The following is a 23,912-nucleotide window of genomic DNA, read 5'->3' as shown; positions in this document are numbered from 1 at the left end:
AAGGAGAAACATCATGTGTGCTGTAAGACAAAAGAGTGAAACTGGTCCCAGTGGAGTCTTTCCCAGACAGGTTACGCCATAACGAAGGGTGATTCCCATAAATATAACAAGAAAAGAAGCATTCTCGGTTGAGTATACAACCAACAGGGTTGTTATTTTGTTTTCCAGTGTAAAATCCCATAGGATATTCTCCCAGCTCAGTATGAACCTTTGGGGTGATGGTATTAGCAGATACACAAAAGGCTTTCATTTTGGGGCAGCCATCTCCAAGTCTGGGCAGCTCCCTGTATCAGTGTCACGATCTCGGCAATGTTTGGAACTGCAGCAGTTAAAGTATTAGCATTTAATTGTCGGTAATCCACCGTGAAACGCCATTGCCCAGTTGGTTTCATTACTGGCCACACTGGTGAGTTATAAGGTGAATGAGCCCTTTTGATGATGCCTCTTTCCTCTAATTCTGTTACCACCCTATCAGTCCCCATAAGTGCTGCTTCTGGTAACAGGTATTGCCGGACATTGGTGGTACAAGAGGCAGGTAAGGGTACAGATGTTACTAACAGATATAATCTCACTAAGTCTGACCCTATTTCATTTCCTGCAAAACTCCACACTGTCCCGTCTGGGAGTTTCCACACCCATGCATGCAGTATGTTAAATCCCAGAACATCAGTGAGTGCTGCACCAACTAATATCTCTGCCTTGGTTAGTCTTTGTTCCCCTGGTAACCAGAGAGTGATTTTTGCAGTGGGGCATTCCTTTATTGCACCATCGATTCCTGTGTATTTAACTCTGCGCTGGCCAGGTTGTATGTGATCTTGGGTGTTTGCTGCAGATATTTTGAGACTATCAGAAGGACCACGAATAAGAGGAGTTAATCATACCAGGTAAATGGAAACTATCATCAGGGATTTCCTGAACTTGCCTCTTTCATACATTGCCTGTATGCAGGGTGCTTTCTGTACTGATGCAGCCAGATCGGAGAAGCCAGTAGTTTTAACCTCCAGTGGTTCTCTCTCCTGAGGATCTATACCACCTGTCCAGTATGCCACCCGTGCAGTTATGGAATAGCTATGATTTCCCAGCGTGGAGGTTAAGAATACTCCTGGCCCCCAATAACCTCCTGCTTAGACTTCATCTAACATAATTTGGTCTCCCCTTGTCAGAGAAACTCACCACATATACTCAACTTCAGATTTGCCTGCCTGCCGCAAATATTTTTCCTGGCTGTTTGCCAATTCTGCAGGAGACCAGGGAATTGTGCGCACAGTAGTGTGGACCTTGTCATTATCATCGACAGCTGTCTCAGTTTTAATCAAGAGTCATAAAGGAACTGGTTCTGGATCAGGGGTTTCTGCGATCTTATCATTGCTATCAAGCCAAATATCCCTGTCTCAGGGTCTGTACAGGGCATGAACCTGAGAATCTGTTTAATTGGGGCAAAAGGTTGCACTTTATCTATGAGCCAATTAAACCTTTTCACCTGTTGTTTAAGATTATTATTTTCACTAGCAAGTTCATCAACTCAGGTTCCTAGTTTTTTGCCTGTCTCCCTCTCAAAGGCCAAGGATGATTTTAATACTTCATTTTCCAGTTTTAAAGATGCATACTCCACATTTGAATGTGAATTTGAATGTGAATTTGACAATCACTGAACCACTTTCTAGTACGCCAACTGCATTCCACTCTGGAAGTTAATTTTTATGAAAACTGCATATAACTTTAGCATCAATAATTTCAACCTCAGTAATCTCACCCACAGCAATCATTCCACACTGAGCTATAAAAAATTCACCCTTATGCTGCCAGTCCAGATCCACCTGGGACACTTCAATCTCACAGCCTGGTCCACCTGCTGGTTGTTTCAATGTTCTTCAGTGGCCTAACTCTTGGGGAAATGAGCATCCACATGACATACTTTCACAACCAGGTTCCCTACCCGGGCAGCAATATCTTGCCACAATGCAGCAGCCCAGATGGCTTTGCCTCTGCGCTGCCAGTTGCTTTGCTTCCACTGCTGTAACCACCCCGACAGGGCATTTGCCACCATCCATGAGTCAGTATAAAGAAAGAGCACTGGCCACTTTTCCCATTCAGCAATGTAAAGGCCATCCACCTGGCCTTAGACTTCTGCAAACTGACTCGATTCACCTCGGGTCTCCTCTGGTGCTTTCTGCCAGAGCCTCCAGGTAGGGCCATTCTCCCCAGCCGCGGTGTAGAGCACATTTTTTACATCTTGTCCTGCCCGGACTGGCCCAAGAGCTACTGCATGAACTATCTCCTGTTTAATTTGTTCAAAGGCTTGTTGTTGCTCAGGGCACCATTTGAAATCATTCTTTTTCCGGGTCACTTGATAGAGAGGGCTTACAATCATACTGTAATTTGGAAAGTACATACTCCAAAAACCCACACCACCTAAACAAGCTTGTGTTTCCTTTTTGCTAGTTGGTGGAGACATGGCCGCTCTTTTGTTGATCACATCCATTGGGATCTGACGATGTCCATCTTGCCATTTGATTCCTAAGAACTGGATCTCTTGTGCGGGTCCCTTGACCTTACTTTGTTTTATGGCAAAACCAGCCTTCAGAAGGATTTGGACTATTTTCTCTCCTTTCTCAAAAACTTCTTCTGCTGTGTTGCCCCACACGATGATGTCATCTATGTATTGAAGGTTTTCTGGAGCTTCTCCCTGTTCCAGTACAGGCTGAATCAGTCCATGACAAATGGTAGACCTGTGTTTCCACCCCTGGGGCAGTCGATTCCAGGTGTACTGGACGCCCCTCCAAGTGAAAGCAAACTGTGGCCTACACTCTGCTGCCAATGGTATGGAGAAAAACGCATTAGCAATATCAATTGTGGCATACCACTTGGCTGCCTTTGACTCCAGTTAGTACTGAAGTTCTAGCATGTCTGGCACAGCAGCACTCAACGGTGGAGTGGCTTCATTCAGGCTACGATAGTCTACTGTGAGCGGGTCTTACTGATGACTCGTTGGCTCTCCAGTCGATGAGTGAGCTCATGGATGGGAATAAGGGAGTCTCGGTTGGTGCGATATTGCCGCCGGTGCACTGTTGTGGTAGCAATCAGCACCTGTTGTTCTTCGACCTTCAGCAACCCCACAACAGAAGGGTCCTTTGAGAGACCGGGAAAGGTAGACAGCTGTTTAGTTTCCTCCGTCTCCAAGGCAGCTACACCAAAAGCCCACCTGTACCCTTTTGGGTCCTTCAAATACCCTCTCCTGAGGTAGTCTATGCCAAGGATGCACGGAGCCTCTGGGCCAGTCACAATGGGGTGCTTTTGCCACTCATTCCCAGTTAGGCTCACTTCGGGCTCCAATACAGTTAGCTCTTGGGATCCCCCTGTCACTCCAGCAATGCTGATGGGTTCTGCCCCTATACAGTTAGATGGCATTAGGGTGCACTGTGCGCCGGTGTCCACTAAAGCTTTATACTCTTGTGGGTCGGACGTGCCAGGCCATCTAATCCACACAGTCCAGTAAACCCGGTTGTCCCTTTCCTCCACCTGGCTGGAGGCAGGGCCCCTCTAGTCCTGATCATGGCAGTCACAACTCACTTCCTGCAAATGTGAATCAGGAGTCCCTCTATTACACTTAGAAATAAAATCTGCGCTTCTACTCCTCTGTCTGGGGACTTGTTCACTGGAAACTGGAGCAGCAACTTTCCTGGAAGAAGCCCCTAAGTGATTGTTCTTCATTGCATGTCACATACTTGTGCCTCTAGGGTCGAGGTAGGCTTGCCATCCCACCTCATCATGTCCTCTCCATGGTCATGCAGGTAAAACCGTAGGGTGCCCCGTTGTGTGTATCCTCTCCTTTGAGCAAAAGAACGCTTATTCCTAATGGCTGACATACATATAGGTGGGGAGTAGAACATATTCTCTTCGAGTTGCTGAAGCTTCCAGGACAGTTTCTCCACAAGCGAGATGAGGGAGAAGAGACATTTGTTTCATAATCCTGGAGTTGGCGCCTTGTCATCTTTCCAGGTCATTACTGCCCATGAATTTACATGCCTCAATGGTGCACTCCATACAAACTTCCGCCACATGGGGCATGTGTACTCAGCTTCATCTGGATCTTTGGGTAACTGTTGATTGTCCAGGTCACCATAAACCACCTCAAGCACAGCTAATTCCCACACATACTGGATACCTTTCTCTATAGTCATCCATTTTCCTGGGCAATATGTAACATCTTCTTCGAAGGGATACCTTTCCTTCACTCCCGACAGGAGTAGCCTCCAGAGGCTGAGGGCTTGTGTCCCTTTTCCAATTGCTTTGTCAATGCCCCCTTCCCCAGAAAGGGATCCCAGTTGTTTCGCTTCCTTCCCCTCTAATTCCAGGCTACTGGCCCCATTATCCCAGCATTGGAGCAGCCAGGTGACAATGTGCTCACCTAGACGACAGCCAAAAGCTTTTTGCATATCTCGCAGCTCACTCAAGGATAGGGATCGGGTGGTCTCCATCTCATTTATGGGTTCTTCCTCTTCCTCCTCCTCTCCTTGTGATGGCCCTGCTTTTTCATCATCTCTTTCTAAATGAGTTATCTTTCTCTTCCAAGGATTCTTCTTGTGTGTAGGGGTGACTGATACTGGCATGGGTTGATCCTCTGATTTAGCTGCAACGTGGCCACAGTGCTTGTCGCTTTCCTTGTCTTTGTCTTTTTAGATCCAGAGGCCTTCTCTTCCCTTTGGGGGTACTGAATACTGTTGATGGGGCTTGATAGGCATGGGCCAGGCCCCAGCACAATGCAGTGATTTGTATCTCTCTGGAACTGCCTGGGTGACAACATACTTCCTCCAAATATTCTACTAATTTTTCAGGATTCTGCACTTGTTCAGGGATGAAGTCCCACATCATGGCGGGTGCCCTCCGTCTTAGGCATTTGCCCATACTATCCCACATACCCTGCCACCCATAATTATTGAGCCTTGGGGCAGATCTCTGGATGATATTCTTAAATTGCTTATTAACCTAAGACAAAACCAAAACAATCTGCCAAAGCAATACTAGCAGATGTATCTTAACAACCCAAGGATGTTCAAGATACTGAAAAGTTGTCATGAAAGAGGAGGCGTTATGGAAGATGGTAGCTAAGGTGCCATTCTGTATTCCCTCCATAAAAACACCTCTCAGAGGAGGAGGTATAATTGCTAATTGCCTCCATGAGGTGGTACCCAAAGTATAGTAACAGCCTCCATGCAAGACCCAAATAATGGATAAAACTCAAGGCCAGTGTTTTAATAACAAATCTCCTAGGCAATACATCTCTAATCACTGCAGAGCACAGCAAACTACAAAGCCCAAGACGAATCTTTAATGTGTCTTCAAAATCAGGATGGTGTAGATTGGATCAAGTAATACTGGGAACAGATGAATCAGTGCTGTGACCAGCAACTGTTATTATCTCAAACCTTTCGTGCCCCATGTTGGGCACCAAAAAAGGACTGTCATGGTTCAGCCCCAGTCAGCAACTAAATACCACACAGCCACTCACTTACTCCCCCCACCCCTGTGGGATGGGGGAGAAAATTAGAAGGGCCAAAGTAAGAAAACTCATGGGTTGAGATAAGAACAGTTTAATAATTAAAATAAAACAGTAGTAATTACAATAATAACAATGAAATGGAAATAATGAGAGAGAGAGAGGGGTGTGAAACTTCAGGAGGAGGGGAAAAAACCCAAAGAACAAGCAATGCAACCACTCACCAACTGACACCGCCGGTCCCCAAGCTGCGATCGCCACTTCCCCTGGCTAACTCCCCCCAGTTAATATCATATGATATAAAACATCCCTTTGGTCAGTTTGGATCCTCTTTCTTGGCTGTGCCCCCTCCCGGCTTCTTGTGCATCTGGCAGAGCATGGGAGGCTGAAAAAGTCCTTGACTAGTACAAGCACTACCCAGCAACAACTAAAACATCAGTGTTATCAATATTATTTTCATATTAAGTCCAAAACACAGCACTATGCCAGCTGCAGTGAAGAAAATTAACTCTATTCCACCTAAAACCATGACAAACAGTAACAGGTTTATAATTACTATTACATGCACTGATAATGTGATGAGCAAAGAGCTAGCAACCACACCATTTTTCCCTAATTTGAGTTTTTCCAATGGCCTTAAAGCATGTCTAATTATGAATAGCAGTCAACTTGTACAATTATCAGTGTACAGTAACAGAAGTCACAATCAAATGTCAGGTAGATTGACACTTTTGAAGGTAACGTGTTAACATACTGGCTGACTTCTCAAATTGTTTTGTTTTCATTTAGTAGGGAAGCATTATTCTTCCAAAAAGGTTTGAATAACAAATCAGGTTACATTTATATTAGTTTGTATTTTCCCCATACAATATTCACAGGGTCTTTTTGCCTTATTCAAAACCCCACCCCACCCCAAAAACTAACATTTAAGGACATGAAAACAGCTTTATCTCATTTAACACAGGGTGATTTAGTTGTCTATCACACCACTGATTGAACTATTCTTTGTATATATGCACCTTTAACAAAAAAAATAATAAAGAAAAAATAGAAAAAAAATCACAAAGCATTTCTTTACCCAGTGTAAGTGGTAGCATGTGTTTTATTCATATCCTATCCAATCACTTATTTAAAAAAAATATAAAATTGTGTATCATGTTTTTCATAACCCCAAAATAAAGGCATTTTTAAGCTATTACTGCATATTATACAGCATTATACCAGAGGTTTGGTTCAGATACCTAACTTCAATGCAAAATTCAAGTCCACTAAACCTCAGCTGTAATAATACTGATCTAAACAGCCACATCCAACACATTCAAACATTAAGGAAAATTAGAGACATGTATGTGACAGCCAGCTAATACTTTGTTTACCCCATTGTTTACTGATTTTGACAGTACACAGAACTGACTTAGTGGGGGAAAATAAATTTTAATTTTTGAAAAAAATGCTTTTGTTGTGATTAAAGCTACTCAACAAGTGATATTCAGGCTTCAGAAGATTAGTCAAAATATCAATATTAAACCATGTTTTTATCTGACTCTTGCACCTAAACTGTACCATTTGTGTAATGAAACAAAAAATACTGAAGATCAGTTGCCAAAACATAAGGATAAAGCATATAGGTACAATCAAGACTACTGTGTGCAGGCATAAAAAGAAAGCACTGGCTTTTTTGTTTTCTGATCAGAGATTATGTCACAATTTCAGGGAAGGCTGCACCTCAAAAATGGGACTGCAATATTTCAAGTTCGGTACAAGATAGGACATTATACATAATTCTGAATATAGTATACATTAAGCTTTTTAATACTCCTGTGACCTTGTAACTAATTTTTAAAGTGTTAAAGGTTTTTTTCTTCAGTTCTGAAAGAGTAGTTTATCAGTTTAAAACAGAAAAAATTTTTTGTCTAACTACCACATCATTTTAAAGTGAGGTCATCTTAGATCAATTATTCAGAGTGTCCAAGTGCCACTTGGACACGTGTATGTTTAACTTGTCAATTTTTTGCTGGAAAAAAATACAGGCATTTAATGAGGACTGAGCATTCTTTCTCTGCTTGCTGAAAACTAGTTTAAGTGGATTCTTTTGAATTAGAGTTAGTAATTCAGCAATTTGTTTATCTTAGCTTTGTTTGTGTGCACTTAAAATTTGGTCAGAGTTCCAAAACCATCTGAATAAGTTTAGCCTTATTTTGACTAGCTCAATTCAAGCTACTTGTATGTACATACATTTATTATCTTCCCCAACCAAATAAAACAAGATTTTATTATAATATATAAACTAAAGACATGAGCAGTGGAAGCAATGCAGCTACAAATCTATCAAAAAGATACCCGAAAATATTTAAAACATTTCCTGACCACTAACAGAAGAGTGGCAACTACATGCACAAGGCCATACTGTATCAGTGCACCAAATGGAAATAAAGTTCACAGCACTCACGCAATGCAGTATTAATATCAAATGGGCTTCTTAATAGGGAAACAATTTAATAAAAAGCTTTGCATGTGCCTAATAGATGTAATAACTGTCCAGTGCTGGTGCTGTATTGTTTGATAAAAATCAAGCTATCTCTGGTCTTAAATATGACAAGGAGCAGCAGCACAAGCATAGAGATTGCACAGCTTCAGTGAGAGTTACAAGATTCCCTATTTTATTGCATTTTTAAAAACAACTTGGAGATTTAAGTTTTTGAATAGAGAAAGCACATTTCCTGCATAGTCTTGGTTTAGAAGTTTAGCAAAACACTAAAATAGGAAATGCATTATATTTTAATATAGAGAAGTGTGTTTAAGCAAATACACTCAAGTATAAAATTTAGCAGGTTTTGAAGGTGAAGATTTACCAGGCAGGTGGAGAATTTGCACCATCATGTAGTATCAAGCTTGCAACGCGTTTACAAATAAGCAAAGGATATGATTGGATTTTTTTTTTGTTACAGCAAATCAGAACAGTGCAATACATCTTGCAACTACAGTTCATCACATTAACTTGCTTATAATCCAATACGTTCAGCCTGAAAATTTAAGTCAAATCAAATTTTCATGAGTATTGTCCTTCACATCAGACACTAGATTGTTGGGTTCTTTTAAAGCATTATACCACAGATGGGTAATCTTATCAGTAAATTCAAACTAAATTCAGATTAAATCAGCAAAACCAAAGAGAGGCTGGTCATTGCCAGATGTTTAATACAAGTATCAGAAAACATTGAGTTTACTCTATATTTCAAATTGGGTGTCCCTTTCATAACTTTTTGGGGTATGTTTTGTGATTTTAATCAATGGGGGGGGTAGACATTTAGATGTTTCACATATTTAGTTCCTTTGTACCTACAATTAATTGGAAAACAGTAATTTCACAAGTGAATAGCACAATGACCTGAAGCATTATCACTACAAGTTATGATCCAACATGGGTTGTTGTGGTTCTTTTATCTGAAAAGAAGCTTTTGAGGAGAAATACCTGCCCAACACTAACTACAAGAAGAATGATTGCTTCCCCTATTGACCAATAGGCTACTCTTGTGTTTAAATCCTCTGCTCTGCTGCGGCCTTGTGCTTCTCTCAACCGGAAATGAGTCTGATAATCAATGACAGACTTCAAAGCTTCATGAATTGAAACACACGCAGACTCCATCTAGAGAAGCAAACAAATACACAGCTCAGTTAAGAACCCTTCTAATGCTCATTCTGTGGTGTTTTGTGGTTTGATATTTAAAATTAGGGTTCACATAGCTTTACAGATGAAAGATTACCTCAGTCCACTGTCAGACTGAAATACTACAAGTCTAACATATTAATCAAGTTTTACACACAGGAATGTGACTGACTTAAGTACCAAAGTATGCAAAACTGCAGACCCAATAAGAAGTAATGCACTCTATGAAACACAAAATTTTAACAAAATTCATATGCATGTTTGGATTCAAAAGTAAATATAAACACTGTATTGAAATATGTCAGTGATCCAACATTTGTTAATTCCACATACACCGGCAAAACAAGCAGTAAAATCTCTCCCCAGATTTAGATAGCTATTAAGTTTCTTATATCATTAAGATGTGCACAGTAGAACTTAACATACTTAGATTTCAGAAGTATGTGATTCTTCATCACATAATTCTCACATGTAAGTTTCACTAAAGCCTGAAATCTAGATTACTGACCTCAACACATTCTTTTGGCATGAGACCCTTCTATTAGTCACATATGTAAAAAGTGATTAGAGAAAGGACAACTCTTATCTTTTAGCATTATTGTATGCTCCCTACCATATTCATATAACACTCAAGACCAAATTGCCCAACTGCACTTGTCATCTTTCATAAAAAATCACATGCCCTTTTGTAACCTGAAAAATCTTAACCTTTTCAATCTATGTACTACAGGCTTTCCAAGACCTAGATCATTTTACACAAACTTCTTCCATTTTCAGTTTATCTTCTGAAAGTAAAAGTCAGTACCCATGATTGTCTTTTAACCATCAAGAAATTAATATCTTCAAAATACTTAAGTTTTAGCCAGTTGGTTAGTTGTTTTATCCCCTAAAAATCAGTATTTCCTGAAGATCTAAAGGATAATATCTTATAAGAGGAAGTGTTTGACACCTTAATAAAAACCACTGTCAGTTACTTATATCTGTGTCAAATCAGCTTTTCAAGTTGATGACTTTCAGGACAGGTATCTGAACAAGTCCAAGATATTCTTCTAAAGAAAATTCAGGAAAAGATTTCATGCATTAAGTTCTGCCATTTGTTTCACTGCTAAATTATAGCGCCCTCCCCTACTCTGCAGCAGGGATCTTAAATTTAAACAAGGTCTAGTTTCAGGGATTTACTTTTCACAGTCCCTGTGAGTCTGCCCAAATTTGGTCATACTACAAAAGCCTCAAGAAAACTGAAATGGAGAACCTACTTACCAAATGTGTGTTATGCTTTGAAAGTTAACTTCCCTTTCCCAAAGATCTGATTTGCATTACGCATGCTACAACCCAGCAATAACTTTTTCTTATACCTTCTCCCACAGCCTGCAAAGATGCTAGATCTAGAATCTGCATCATCTGCATTCTCAATACTCTCTACTGGTACCAAAGGACTGACCAACAAAAAATTTCAAGTACCTCCCCCCACTAATACACAAAAAACCCAAAACATAACAATGCACAGAATGAAGACTAAAGAAAGTGCAGGGAGATAGGGAGCTACAGGATCAAGAATCAAAAGACAACATAAGGCAGAAGAGAACAGTGATGAGAAGAGGTAAGAATTATAACTGAATTCACAGCAAGTCACCTACTCATTACAAAACTTTAGCCACTGCAGACTTACATGGGGTAAATTCAAGTGAGCAAGATGGATATTTGGGAAGTGGCATTTCTACCATTAAGTTCAAGCTAGTAAAATAGTGGCCACATTCAGCATTTTAAAATGGTTGTTTAAAGGGAAGTTTAGTAACAGTTACAGTGTAAGAACATTAATGAGAATTTCTGAAACAACTGTTCCAAGTGAAGTTGGCTGATTTAGTTTGGGCGGAAGTGGTATAAAACTAAAATTCTGAATAAAGAAGGGAACATTAGGAAAATAAGTCTGGAGCAAGAATACTGCTTTGCCACTTAAATGTCTTACAAATGACATATCTAGAAGCCAGTTAAGTATGACTGATTTTGTTCATTTGTTTATTTTGCTAGAATTAACTTCCCATTTTAAAAGTGACAGTCACATAAGATATCAACCATTCAAGTCTTCCCTTCAAAAAAGACTCTAAACTATTTTAATATAAAAACAAATAGTTCTCAAAGTTTCTCCAAAGTTCAGGAATTTTTAAAACCCTGATCAATTGATATTTTGCACTTTATAAAATCCACACTTCCACAGACACAGAATCATGGCATAAAAAAAATCCCTTAAATTGTAGGCCACTGTATATTTTCCTTAATTTCCCCTTAAACACTTAATAACTCCTCCTCATCTCTGCATTCCGTAAATCCTAATTTTTTGAAAAGGTTCACTTTTATTAACTCAATTTACTTTAAAGAAGCTCCAACCCATTCTTTTTCAACAACAATATAGATATCTAATGCAGTTGAATTTGAAAAACATTCCCTCCACCTAACAGTTGCCGTCAAATACAACAATATTTTACCTGAGTAAGTGCAGTCGCTCTGTTCTCATTAGAAAACAGTGGTGGTTCTTCTCCAACCTGGAAATCAAAGTACACAGTTTTGTGTGTGAAAGTAGAGAACTCATTGCTGAAGCAGAATTTGTATGTTCCATTTCTGGATGCAGTAAATGTGAAACTATCATATTGTTTCTTCATCTCTTTGTATAATACAGCACCATCAGGACCTTCCAACTGACAGTCAACATCATAGTGACCTCCAGTGATCACCTGAAAACAACAAGAAATTGTCTTAAGCAGAACATACAACTAGCACTTCCCCCCAACAACTAGCACTGCAAATTGAGCTGACAAATGTTTCAAAATACGATGCATTAATTTGAAAATTTTTCAGTACAAGTTTACAAAAATCCTTGTTCTATGGAAGACGCACAGAACAATTCAAAGTTAAGATCTTTTAAATCAAAAATATGTAATGTCAACTATGTTTTCTAACAGTTTATGAGGGAAGTTTTATTTACTTCATTTTAAGATACTGATACTATAAGCAAAGGCTAGAGTAGATGAAAATTTATGGGGCAAAGAGATTACAGCAATAAATCAGTAATTTACTATATCCACAAGCCCATCCATGCAATTTATTCAGCAAGTTGAGATTGCAAAGATGCAATAAAACAGCTCCTTTATGTATGGCCTAAACTGTCTAACTAGCCTATTAGGTCAAGCTGCTTTATGTTGCAGGAATGGCATATATCCAGTAGAACAGGTGTTACAGCCTGGCTCATTTTCATATATACATGTCAACAGAGCAATGTTCTAGAGGTTCTGCTGCTTCACTCCTGCCCAATTAACGACAGCATTTCTTTTCAACACCAGCACATTTAGATTATGCCTACAACGAACTCAAAATTTCATATTGTCTCAAGTATTGTCAGCGTTTGATTATTGTTGGTCTATAGCACATTGTTCTGCAGAATCAGACTAGCTATCCTATCTCCACAGCAAGAGCAACTGGCAGTTTAGGTATTCATAGCTTACTATTCTGATGACTCTGAGGCTCATAGTTAAATTTAATCCTTGCTCCAAACTTCTCACCTTTCAGGATGCTTTATCTTAAGGATGAAGAGACTTCTAACCAAAGGCACAGCCCTTTTATATGCATACAGAAGCTTTCTAAAATAGTAGACATTTTATTTGAAGTATTTAAATACCTATTTAAATGCTATAGAGATTTATTCAGAGGTGCCAAGCACCAGAAGCAACACTTCAGACAGGCTGTTCACATAACATAGTTTAAGTGCCCACCATTTTATATAGATATTAAGTTATTAAAACTCTAGTATTAACGGTAAAAGTGAAATAACAAACGATTGCAGGGGGGTCGAGGAAAGCAAGGAATACCTGAAACTCGAGAGTGCACTTAGTGCCCTGGACAATCTCCTCGTAGAAGCATTGCTTTGCATTGTCAGGCAGCTCGAAAGTGATCTCAGAGGCCCGTGCCGCGCAGGCCACCAGCAGCAGCGGCAGCCACCCCCACGGTCCCGCGGTTCCGGAGCCCTGTAAGAGCATCACTCCGCGTGCAAAGGGGGCTAACGGTAACAGAGACTGAGCCAGGCGGAAAAAGGGCAACCCCGCGTCGGAGGCCAGCAGGCGCGGTGCCCGGAGGAAGATGCCTGCAACACCAACCGGTCACGAAGGAGAAACCTAACTGAGGAAGTGCACTGGACAGCCGAAAGCAACCACGGCACCTAGTACCGCCCTCATAGAAGCGCTTCCGGGTAAGCCCCCATAGTTTTATATACGTGGTGTTCAGCTTTTAAGGGGGCGTTCCCCGCCTCTCCCGCGCGCGGTTGCGTGTTTGGTGCCTGGCAACGGTTGCCAGGGTGCGTGACGGCCCTGCACCGCCGTGGGGCCCTGGCTGTGACACCAGAGAGTCGAGGCGGTGTCCGCGTTCACACAGACTTCCCCTCGGCACCATAGGCACACGTGCAAGGCCCGCTCATCCCAGTTTTGTGCTGAGGGGTGCTCAGATTACATAGATAATTTGCAGATATTTAGCCGAGTACTCACACATAAATCTCTAGAGAATTCTCCTCTCTGTCATACCTGCAAGGCACAGTCCAGGTTCCCCAATGTCATAAATTGAGACCACAATAGATCAGAATCCAATTAGAATTTTATTAATTATAGCAAGTAGAATATGAGCAAATACAGCGCTGGACGGCAGGGGAGTCTGTGCTCCGCCAACTGCCGTACTGAGCAGTTCAAACAGTCTCTTTTTATACATCTTTACTTCCATGTTCAAAGGAATAGTGGGAGGTATTCTTCTCATGCTTCAGTTTCTTATCTCTGTCTTCGCATGCTTCAGTTCCTTATCTCTGTTGGTTAGTCTGGACATCTGGTGGTTTGGGAGGTATTCTTCGCATGACCTCTACCTTGACCTCAACCTAAGTCTTAATAAGCAGTACCTTAATTTATAGTTTCTCACAATCTCGACATAAGTCTTAGTAAGCAGTATCCTAATTTATAGTTTCTCACAATCTTGACATAAGTCTTAATAAGCAGTACCCTAATTTATAGTTTCTCACAATCTCAACATAAGTCTTAATAAACAATACCCTAGTTTATGGTTTCTCACAATCCCCCCTTTTTCTTTTTGTCCTATTATTGTTTATTAGACACTACTTCCATTTTCGGCACTGCAGGCAAATCTTCTTCCACAATTCCAACATTTATCATAACACTCACAAGGTAATATCTCACAATTACAATCATAGTTCTTATGTGCATAACACACTCACAACAATCGTCATCTTCATTAATAGCTTTACTTGGACCTGCTGGGCCTTGGTCAGTAATCAGGTCTTCTATGCTCACTTTAAAACTAATTGTTCTCCCATCTGTTTGTGCTTGGATTTGCTTATTTGGATATTGTATGTTTGTTATTATCCAGTTCATGGGTTCATGAGGGTTTCTTTTTCCATTTGCTTGGGCTATTATCAACAATAAAACTAACGGTATACCAGGAAAAAGGGTGTCTGTCAATTTTGCCAACTTAGGTACACTTTTACCAGTCTTGGGGAAGTTCGACCATAGCTGCTGTCGCGTCTCATTGTTCTGGTTCTTTTCTCCACAGTTTGTTTCTCCTCTGCCTCGTCCGTCGACTCGGTTGCTTCGAGCCACGGGGTGTACCATCTTCTCGGCAGCAAGGGAAATCTTCAGGAGAACAGCTGTTTCGGGCTTACTGCCTGTTTATATAGGCTTTCCACTTTACAGCTTTAACTAACGGGACAAAGCAAGACACAGCTAGTACTTCCCTTCTGCACTTTGTAGCCAAAATTTCAACCACAAAGGGGACTGGTTCGTTGGAATGGTAACAATAATACTGAGGGTTTATTCCTTTGGCAAAAATTTCCCACCATTCATGGGATCCTCGAATAATTTCTTGTTCCGACTCTAATTGTTTTTATTTTCCACTTAGTGAGAGACTGTGTGCAAACTCTTATCGGAAGGTATCCATATTCACAGTGTGTCCACCATTTATCCTGGCATACCTTACACTTGCAACAAGCAAATGGATAACAATTGCAGTTCAAATTATTGCATCTAATTCGTATATCTAGAGTGCTTAATAGCTTTTCCTCTATATTCAATATTGTGTTACTGCATAAGTTTAGCAATTTCCTTCAACACACTTCGTACGCTTCCAAATATAATAGATAAAAAGAGAGATAATTATAGCAAATATAAACAGCAATATACACTTTATACTAAAAGGTAATGCGGCAAAATAATCAACTAAAGTTTCTATCATTACATTATCTTCTCAGAGTTATTTTGGTGTCACCTGGAGTACTGATTACTTTCCAGTGAGGTCTCGTCACTGGGCCTTTAATGCGACTGGCATGAGTCCATCCACGCTCAGCAGTCCGGACAGCTGTTTCTGTTGTAAGCAAAACAAGATAAGGTCCCTCCCAATTGGGTTTTAGGGTTTCTTCTTTCCACGTTTTAACCAATACCCAGTCCCCAGGTTTAAAATTGTGAATTTTTAAGTCCAATGGGGGTCGTTGCACAATCAGTCCATGTTCCCAAAGCTTGTTACGATGTTCTGCTAATTGTGAAACATATTCATTAATCACATGATCTCAAATTAAAACATTTGTTTGTGGATTTTCGATTCTATAGGGCATTCCATACACCAGTTCAAACGCTGATATTCTTACATCTGCTCGGGGCCTGGTTCTGAGAATTAATAGTGCCATGGGTAGGCACTTAACCCATGATAATTTGGTTTCTATCATTAATTTAGTCAAAATAGTTTTGATTTCTCCATTCATCCTTTCAACTTTTCCCGAACTTTGTGGATGCCATGGCGTATGGTATTCCCACCTAATACCCAAACTTCCTGTTAGATTTCTAACAATTTTTGACACAAAGTGTGTTCCTCTGTCCGAATCGATTACATCAGGTACTCCATATCGAGGTATAATATGCTCAAGTAATACCTTAGTAACTTGGTTAGCAGTTGCCTTAGAGGTAGGAAAAGCCTCAACATAATGTGTTAAATGATCCACCATTACTAATAAATATTTGTAACGCCCTACCCTGGGTAGTTCAGTAAAATCCATTTGTATGTGTGAGAAAGGTCTGTATGCTGGGGAACGTCCTCCAAGAGGTTTTTGTCTCATGTTGTTTCGATTAACCTTTTGACAGGTCTCGCAGGCTGCCGTGACTGCCTTTGCTATGTTATATACGCTTATACAGGCAAACTGCTGATTGAAATGATCAACTAACGCCTGGGTTCCCCAGTGTGTTTTACTGTGTATTTTTGAAAATATTTCAAGTGCTATGCCCTTCGGCAAGACTTCTCTCCCATCTGGCAATATGTGCTTACCATCTTGTTCCTTAGCTCCCATTTGTTCTAGTTTTTCCTTTTCTGCAGACTCAAAACTCAAATTTTTACTCACAGGCACTTGTTGCATAGTCAAAATCGTACTATAATTGCCTGCTACTCGTTTTGCTTCTGTATCAGCTGCATTATTTCCCCTAACTTGATAACTCGTGCCTCGCTGGTGTCCCTTTATATGTACAACTGCTATTTTATTTGGCATTTTCAATGCCCCCAGAACTCGCCGAATTAATTCTGGGTGTATCAGTTCTTTTCCCTGTGAGTTAACAAATCCTCTTTCCTCCCATATTTTCCCAAAGGTATGTACTACTCCAAACGCATAGCGTGAGTCCGTATATATAGTTCCATCCTTTCCCTTCAGTGACACTAAGGCTTTCCACAATGCGTACAGCTCACAGGCTTGAGCCGACCAGCTGGCACTCAGGGGGCCCGATTCTATTGTCTTAAATTCTCCTTTCTCTAACTTAATGATGGCATACCCTGACAATCGTTTACCTTCCACTATTCGAGATGACCCATCTATAAAAAATATTTCTCCATGTTGTAATTCCTCTTCTTCTAGATCTGGTCGAATTCGTGTTTGTTGTTCAATCGTTTGGAGACAATCGTGTATTAACTCAGTACTTTCCCCTGGGTATAGAAATTCTGCAGGGTTAACCGCTCTGACAGTCCTTAGGGACAGTTTTGGAGATTCTATAAGTATTCCCTCATACTTTAGTAGTCGGCTATCTGTAAGCCATTTTTCTGCTTTTTGTTGAAGCACCCCCCTTATGTTATGAGGCGCATATAGGACAACTTCTCCATTGAAGGTAATACGATTCGTTTCTTCAAGTAATAAGGCAGCAGCAACAATGATTTGTAAACAACTTGGCCAACCCCTGCTCACAGGATCTAACAGCTTTGATAAGTATGCCACCGGTTTCTTTTGTCCGGCCCATTCCTGAGTTAATACTCCGAATGCTGTTCCTTCATGTATGTTAACGAATAAATGGAATGGCCGCTTTAGATCTGGGAGGCTTAAAACCGGTGCTTGACTTAACTCCCTTTTGAGGCTGGCAAACTGCTCTTGATCCTGAGGGGTCCACTTGGGTATTTTGTCTTTAGACAGTTGTTCATATAAAATTTTAACTTTAAAGCTGTAATTCTCTATCCACTGCCTACAATACCCAAATAGCCCTAATGCTTGCCGAATTTGCCTCTTAGTGACAGGCATAGGTAATTCTAGAATTCCCTTAATGCGCTCCGGATCCAATATCTTTTTGCCGTTAAACAAATAATGCCCCAAATATTTCACTTTTTCCTCCACAAATTGTAACTTTTCTTGTGATACCTGTAGTCCCTGTTGTGCAAGAAAGTTTAGGAGTCGAATGCTTTCTTTTCTTACATCCTTCTTATTATTCCCTGCTATGAGCAGATCATCTACATACTGTAGCAGCACATTTCCCGTTTGTACCTGGTATTCTTTTAAGAGCTCTTCCAGGGCCTGTCCAAACAGATTAGGGGACTCAGTGAACCCTTGGGGGAGCACCGTCCATCTCAATTGCTGTCTACGGCCTGTCTCTATGTCTTCCCATTCAAAGGCAAAATAATCACGGCATTCTTCTGCCAGTGGACAGGCCCAAAAGGCATCCTTTAAATCAATCACACTATACCAGGAGTTATGGGGTCCTAGCTTGCTTAGCAGTGTGTATGGATTTGCTACTACAGGGAACCGGGTGATGGTTCTTTTGTTTATTTCCCTTAAATCATGTACAAGCCGATATTTCCCATTTGGCTTTCTTACAGGCAAAATGGGAGTGTTAAAGGGTGACATACAAGGCTCTAAGATTCCTTGTGCTAACAATCGATCAATTTCTGGCTTTAATCCTCTCCGTCCTTCTAGGGATATGGGATATTGCCTTACCCTCACAGGTATGTGGGGTTCGGAAATTTGAATTTTAATCGGTGGGATTTTTAGTTTACTTATTGTGTCCGGAGAGTACCAGACATCGGGGTTAATTTGTTTTCGATCATCTACGGTCAAAGGATAAGCAGACACCGTTAGCTCTTGATTTTTTACTTTAATTTCTAATTGCAATTCAACAATGAAATCCCGTCCTAACAGATTAAATTCTGCTTCAGGGACGAGCAAGAGTTCACCCTTTCCAAATTTATTTTCAGTTTCGAATACTACATTTTTGATTTTGCTTACTTTAAAGGGTTCTCCTTTTGCCCCAATTACTTGTACTTTTTCAGGGGAAACTTTACATCCCTCAGGTATTTGCCTAATAGTCGATTTCTCAGCCCCAGTGTCTACTAAAAAGGTGAACTCTTGTTTATGGGGACCTATTTTTAATTTTATCAAGGGCTCATGATGACTCCGGTCCCCTAAGATATAGAGCCCCTGACTCTCCTATTCCGTTTTCAATATTTCCTCATCCCTGATCCTTTCTCTGCAATTCTTCTTTATATGTCCCTTCTTTCCACAGTAAAAACAACATCGCTGTTCCTTCTTTACTACTACATTCCCTTGTTTCGCTCCAGCAGATCTGTGTTCACCAGTCTGCCCTTTGCGATCCTCTCTGACTGCTGCTACCATCATTTTTACTTGTCGCTTGCTGCTCTCTTCTTCCCGCCTTACGTAGACTTTCTGAGCTTCCCTCAATAATTCATCCAACCCTCTATTCTGCCAGTCTTCTAACGTTTCAATCTTCTTTCTGATATCTTCCCATGATTTTGCCACAAACTGAGTTTTGAGGAGCGCTTGCCCTAAAGGGTCGTCTGGATTTACCCCAGAGTACAGCTGAAGGGCTTTCCTCAGTCGTTCCAGCCACTCAGTAGGGCTCTCATCTTTCTTTTGCATTTCATTAAATGCTTTATTGATATTCTGGCCACGGGGTACTGCTTCTCTAATCCCTTGAATTACTATAGTTCTCAGGTCCTGCATATGAGTTCTATGCACCGGATCCTGATTATCCCAATTAGGTTTTTGGAGTGGCCATTTAATATCTGCTTGGAGTCCCTGGGCATGCTGAGCATCCCACAGTCTCATTCCTGCTCGTCTGATCATATCTCTTTCCTCGGTAGTAAATAATTGACCAAGGATAGATTGCATCTCATCCCAAGTATAAAGGTTTGGTCCCAAAAATTGATCTAATCTTTCTGCCACTCCGAGTGGGTCCTCAATTAGGTTTCCCATCTCGGTTCTTTTAAAATCTCGTAGGTCAGCCGAGCTTAGGGGTACAGAAATATATCCAATCACAGGTTGGGGTCCCCCCATGGGCATTTCCCTTAGAGGATACATCTGAGCTGCCCCTTTTTGACTCCTAGTCACGCGTCTAGGAGGAGGGGGAGACCCTTGTTCTGATTCTGGTGGGGGAGTGGGCGCTCTGGGGACCTCTGGAGGGGCTGTGGGAGCAGGAGGAGGAATGTAAGGAGGGGGGGTTAGAAGGGTTTCGTCTAACTCTTCCTTCTTTTTCTTTTGTTTAGTTTTTACTTCATTCAGTGGATAAAATCTAGCTCTCGGTCTTTCTAGCCACACTTCCGCATACTGACTCTCTTCCGGGTTAAGGGGTTTTTTATTATTAACCCAGAGGTTTAATTGTTGTCTGACCCAATCTTCTTCTGACCCATAGACTGGCCAAACGACATCTTTAGAAATCTTCTTCCCTCCCCATATCCTAGTACAATATTCTATCATTTTCTGTTTATCTCTCCCTAGGGTTCCAGGGAAATATCTCCAATTGTCTAGGATATATGCCAGAGGTGTATTCTTAGGTACAGTGGGTACCCTTCCCATGGGAGTCGAAGGCTTGCTGCCCTTCGCCCCCATCTTCTGGAATATCCACAAACATACACTCACTCGCTCCCCTTGTTCCTGGCCCAGTCCCTCGCGGGAGATGGGAAACGCAGTACTTAAGAGTCCACACTCGCTTGGTTCAATATAGCGAACCTCTCACTCGTTATATTCCAGGAAACCCAATCCCGCCTGAACGGCAAACCCGCGAACAAACTCGCAATATACTTACGCGCCCTGCGTCTTCGTCCAGAATCCCGTGCACAGAATTTTTATGGGATTTTACCGGTTTCTCCTTTGCTCATCATTCTAGAATTTAGGTTCGTCGGTAAGGTTGAGGTAAGCTATCGGTCGCGGGGCCGCGGATTGCCGCGGGGCGCCTCCCCGGAGGACAGAAGCTCACCGTTCCTTATCCGAGTCACGGCACCAAGATTGTCATAAATTGAGACCACAATAGATCAGAATCCAATTAGAATTTTATTAATTATAGCAAGTAGAATATGAGCAAATACAGCGCTGGACGGCAGGGGAGTCTGCGCTCCGCCAACTGCCATACTGAGCAGTTCAAACAGTCTCTTTTTATACATCTTTACTTCCATGTTCAAAGGAATAGTGGGAGGTATTCTTCTCATGCTTCAGTTTCTTATCTCTGTCTTCGCATGCTTCAGTTCCTTATCTCTGTTGGTTAGTCTGGACATCTGGTGGTTTGGGAGGTATTCTTTGCATGACCTCTACCTTGACCTCAACCTAAGTCTTAATAAGCAGTACCTTAATTTATAGTTTCTCACAATCTCGACATAAGTCTTAGTAAGCAGTATCCTAATTTATAGTTTCTCACAATCTCGACATAAGTCTTAGTAAGCAGTACCCTAATTTATAGTTTCTCACAATCTCAACATAAGTCTTAATAAACAATACCCTAGTTTATGGTTTCTCACACCAATGTATCAAAAGTTTTGGCTCTATGTGCATTGTATACAATTATCCAGGGGTTAAACTGTTTTCAAATTCCCATGAGGCATGATTTATTGCTGAAATAGTGGACTCTATTCTCCAAATGCAAGTGAAAAGTGTTTTAAATACTCTCTCTCTGTATATCATTGAGTTACAGAGGGTTGAGTTTCAGAGTTGGAGTTCAACTTTATATGCCATTAAACATTCATTGGTCCAGAGGGATAAAGTGCAATATCAAAATTAAATTCTACTGATTAAAATGTTCACACTGACTGCGGGAATATTAGATTTAAGTTCTACTCCAGTAAATATTCAGTTATTTTTACAAAGTAAAACAGCTTCAGAAGAAGAAATCAAAGATGACCCCTGTAGTGATCCTGACTGAAAAACCATTGCACATTGAGGAGTTAGTGATTCACATAACAGGTAACTTGATGTACTAGTTTTAACTGGGATAGAGTTATTTTTCTTCATAGTAGCTTGTATGGGGCTATGTTTTGGATTTGCACTGAAAGCAGTGTTGATAACACACTGAAGTTTTAGCTCTTGTTGAACAGTGCTTCAAAGCATTGATATCCCTAAGAAAATGGAATTTTTGGAACTGTCCGCTAAAGACATAACAATGAACTATGCGAGCCTGGCAAAACAGAAGTGGAGGGCCAGAGATGGAAACTGAGAGATAAGGAAGCACTTGTTTTATGACTATATCCTTGAGGAGAGCTGAGAGACTGATCCAAGCAAACATCCCACCTTAGAAGCCTCTGAGAACAGGGTGATAAAGCGTGTAGTCAAGGAGAACAACTAATTGGGATGTTGATAAGAACTAAAACAAAGTGCCCAGTGGGGGAACTATCCTCATTATAATACTAAAAATTGGGCCCATAGGCCAGGAACCACCCTCCCCTCCCAGTAAGTCCCTTAACCTATGAGCATGTGTGCTGGTTTTGGCTGAGAAGGGGTTAATTCTCTTCACTGTATTGCCTGTGGTGGTCAGGGACCTTTCCAGCTTCCTGCGCTCTGCCATGTTGGCAGGAGGCTGGGAGGGGTGGGGCCACAGCTAGGGCAGCTGACCCCGACTGGCCAATGGCAGGTTCATTCCATACCATGTGACACCATGACCAGTATATTCATGGTGGCAGTTGCAGCTTGGGAAGAGATGGTGTTGGGTTGGTGGGTAGTGAGTGGTTGTGTCATGTGCTGTTTGTTTTGGTGGTTCATTCCCTGTGGTTTTTGCACCTCTTGTTGTTTTCTTTTCCATTGCATTTTTGTTGTTGTTTTTTAATTATTATACTGTTCTTATCTCAACCCACAAGCTTTACCCTTCTGATTCTCTCTGCAATCCCACTGGTGGGGGAGCAAGTGAGCAGCTGGGTGAGACCAAATTGCTGGCTAAACCACAACAGTCTTTTTTGGTGCCCAATGTGGGACTCAAGGGTTGGAGGTAATAATAGTGTTGTGACCAGCAGCTATGTTCTCATTTTTGCAGTTTGTGTTAAAGACTGGTGTTGGTTTGTTTAGTCTGCTGTGATTAGTAATATTTTGTCTAAGAGATTTGTTATGCAAACAATGGCTTTCAGCTTTATCTGGTATTTGGGATTTTTGCTGAAACCATTACTGTACTTTGGATACCACATTGTTGAGGCAATTAGCAACTATACCTTCTCCTCTGAGAGATTTTTATATGGAGGAAATACAGAACAGTATCTTTGCAACTTTCTGCTATGATGTCTCTACCTTTATTGCAACAACCTTTTTGTATCTTTAACATCCTTGGTTAGTTAAGATATGCTTATTGTTAGTTTCTGGGCATGTTGTTCTGGTTTTGACTAAGCAACTTAAGAATATCACCCAGAGATATTCCCCAAGGCTTGATACTTACAAGTGGCAGGGCATGTGGGATAGCATCGGCAAATATCTAGGGCAGTGGGCACCCCCACTGTTTTGGAGTTTCACCCCTGAACAAGTGCAGAATCCTGAAAAGCTAGTAGAATACTTGGAGAAAGTATGTTGTTACCCTGGGAACTCCAGAGAGACACAGATAACAGTAGTGTGCTGGGGCCTGGCCCAGCACTCAACGGTGGAGTGGCTTCATTCAGGCTATGATAGTCTACTGTGAGCAGGTCTTACTGATGACTTCTTGGCTCTCCACTCGATGAATGAGCTCATGGATGGGAATAAGGGAGTCTCGGTTGGTGCGATATTGCCGCCGGTGTACTGTTGAGGTGGCGATCGGCACCTGTTGTTCTTTGACCCTCAGCAACCCCACAACAGAAGGGTCCTTTGAGAGACCGAGCAAGGTAGACAGCTGTTTAGTTTCCTCCGTCTCCAAGGCAGCTACACCAAAAGCCCACCTGTAGCCTTTTGGGTCCTTGAAATACCCTCTTCTGAGGTAGTCTATGCCAAGGATGCACAGAGCCTCTGGGCCAGTCACAATGAGGTGCTTTTGCCACTCATTGCCAGTTAGGCTCACTTCGGGCTCCAATACAGTTAGCTCTTGGGATCCCCCGTCACTCCAGCAATGCTGATGGGTTCTGCCCCTATATAGTTTGATGGCATTAAGGTGCACTGTGCACCAGTGTCCACTAAAGCTTTATACTCCTGTGCGTCAGATGTGCCAGGCCATTGGATCCACACAGTCCAGTAAGCCCAGT

General features: G+C 41.3%; 1 protein-coding gene across 1 annotated transcript; it reads right to left on the bottom strand.

Annotated features, from left to right (window-relative positions):
* Positions 1–5,575: 5,575 nt before the first annotated feature.
* LOC135310502 (transmembrane emp24 domain-containing protein 7-like) lies at positions 5,576–13,377 on the bottom strand. The gene is made up of 3 exons (XM_064438293.1): positions 13,025–13,377; positions 11,648–11,893; positions 5,576–9,143 (listed from the first exon to the last, which is right to left on the bottom strand). The coding sequence occupies exons 1-3, from the start codon at positions 13,190–13,192 to the stop codon at positions 8,907–8,909; spliced, it is 651 nt and encodes a 216-aa protein (XP_064294363.1). The 5' UTR covers positions 13,193–13,377; the 3' UTR covers positions 5,576–8,906.
* Positions 13,378–23,912: the final 10,535 nt, after the last annotated feature.

Source organism: Phalacrocorax carbo, chromosome Z, assembly GCF_963921805.1.
Source record: "Phalacrocorax carbo chromosome Z, bPhaCar2.1, whole genome shotgun sequence".
NCBI lineage: Eukaryota > Metazoa > Chordata > Aves > Suliformes > Phalacrocoracidae > Phalacrocorax > Phalacrocorax carbo.
Note: the sequence above shows the minus strand (reverse complement) of the source record. Positions and strands in the feature narration are given on the sequence as shown.

Coding starts and splice junctions, on each gene's coding strand:
- LOC135310502 (XM_064438293.1), bottom strand. CDS start 13,192: ATGCTCTTACAGGGCTCCGGAACCGCGGGACCGTGGGGGTGGCTGCCG. Junction 11,894..13,024: donor AGTGCACTCTCGAGTTTCAG/GTATTCCTTGCT, acceptor TGTTGTTTTCAG/GTGATCACTGGAGGTCACTA. Junction 9,144..11,647: donor GAGCGACTGCACTTACTCAG/GTAAAATATTGT, acceptor TTGCTTCTCTAG/ATGGAGTCTGCGTGTGTTTC.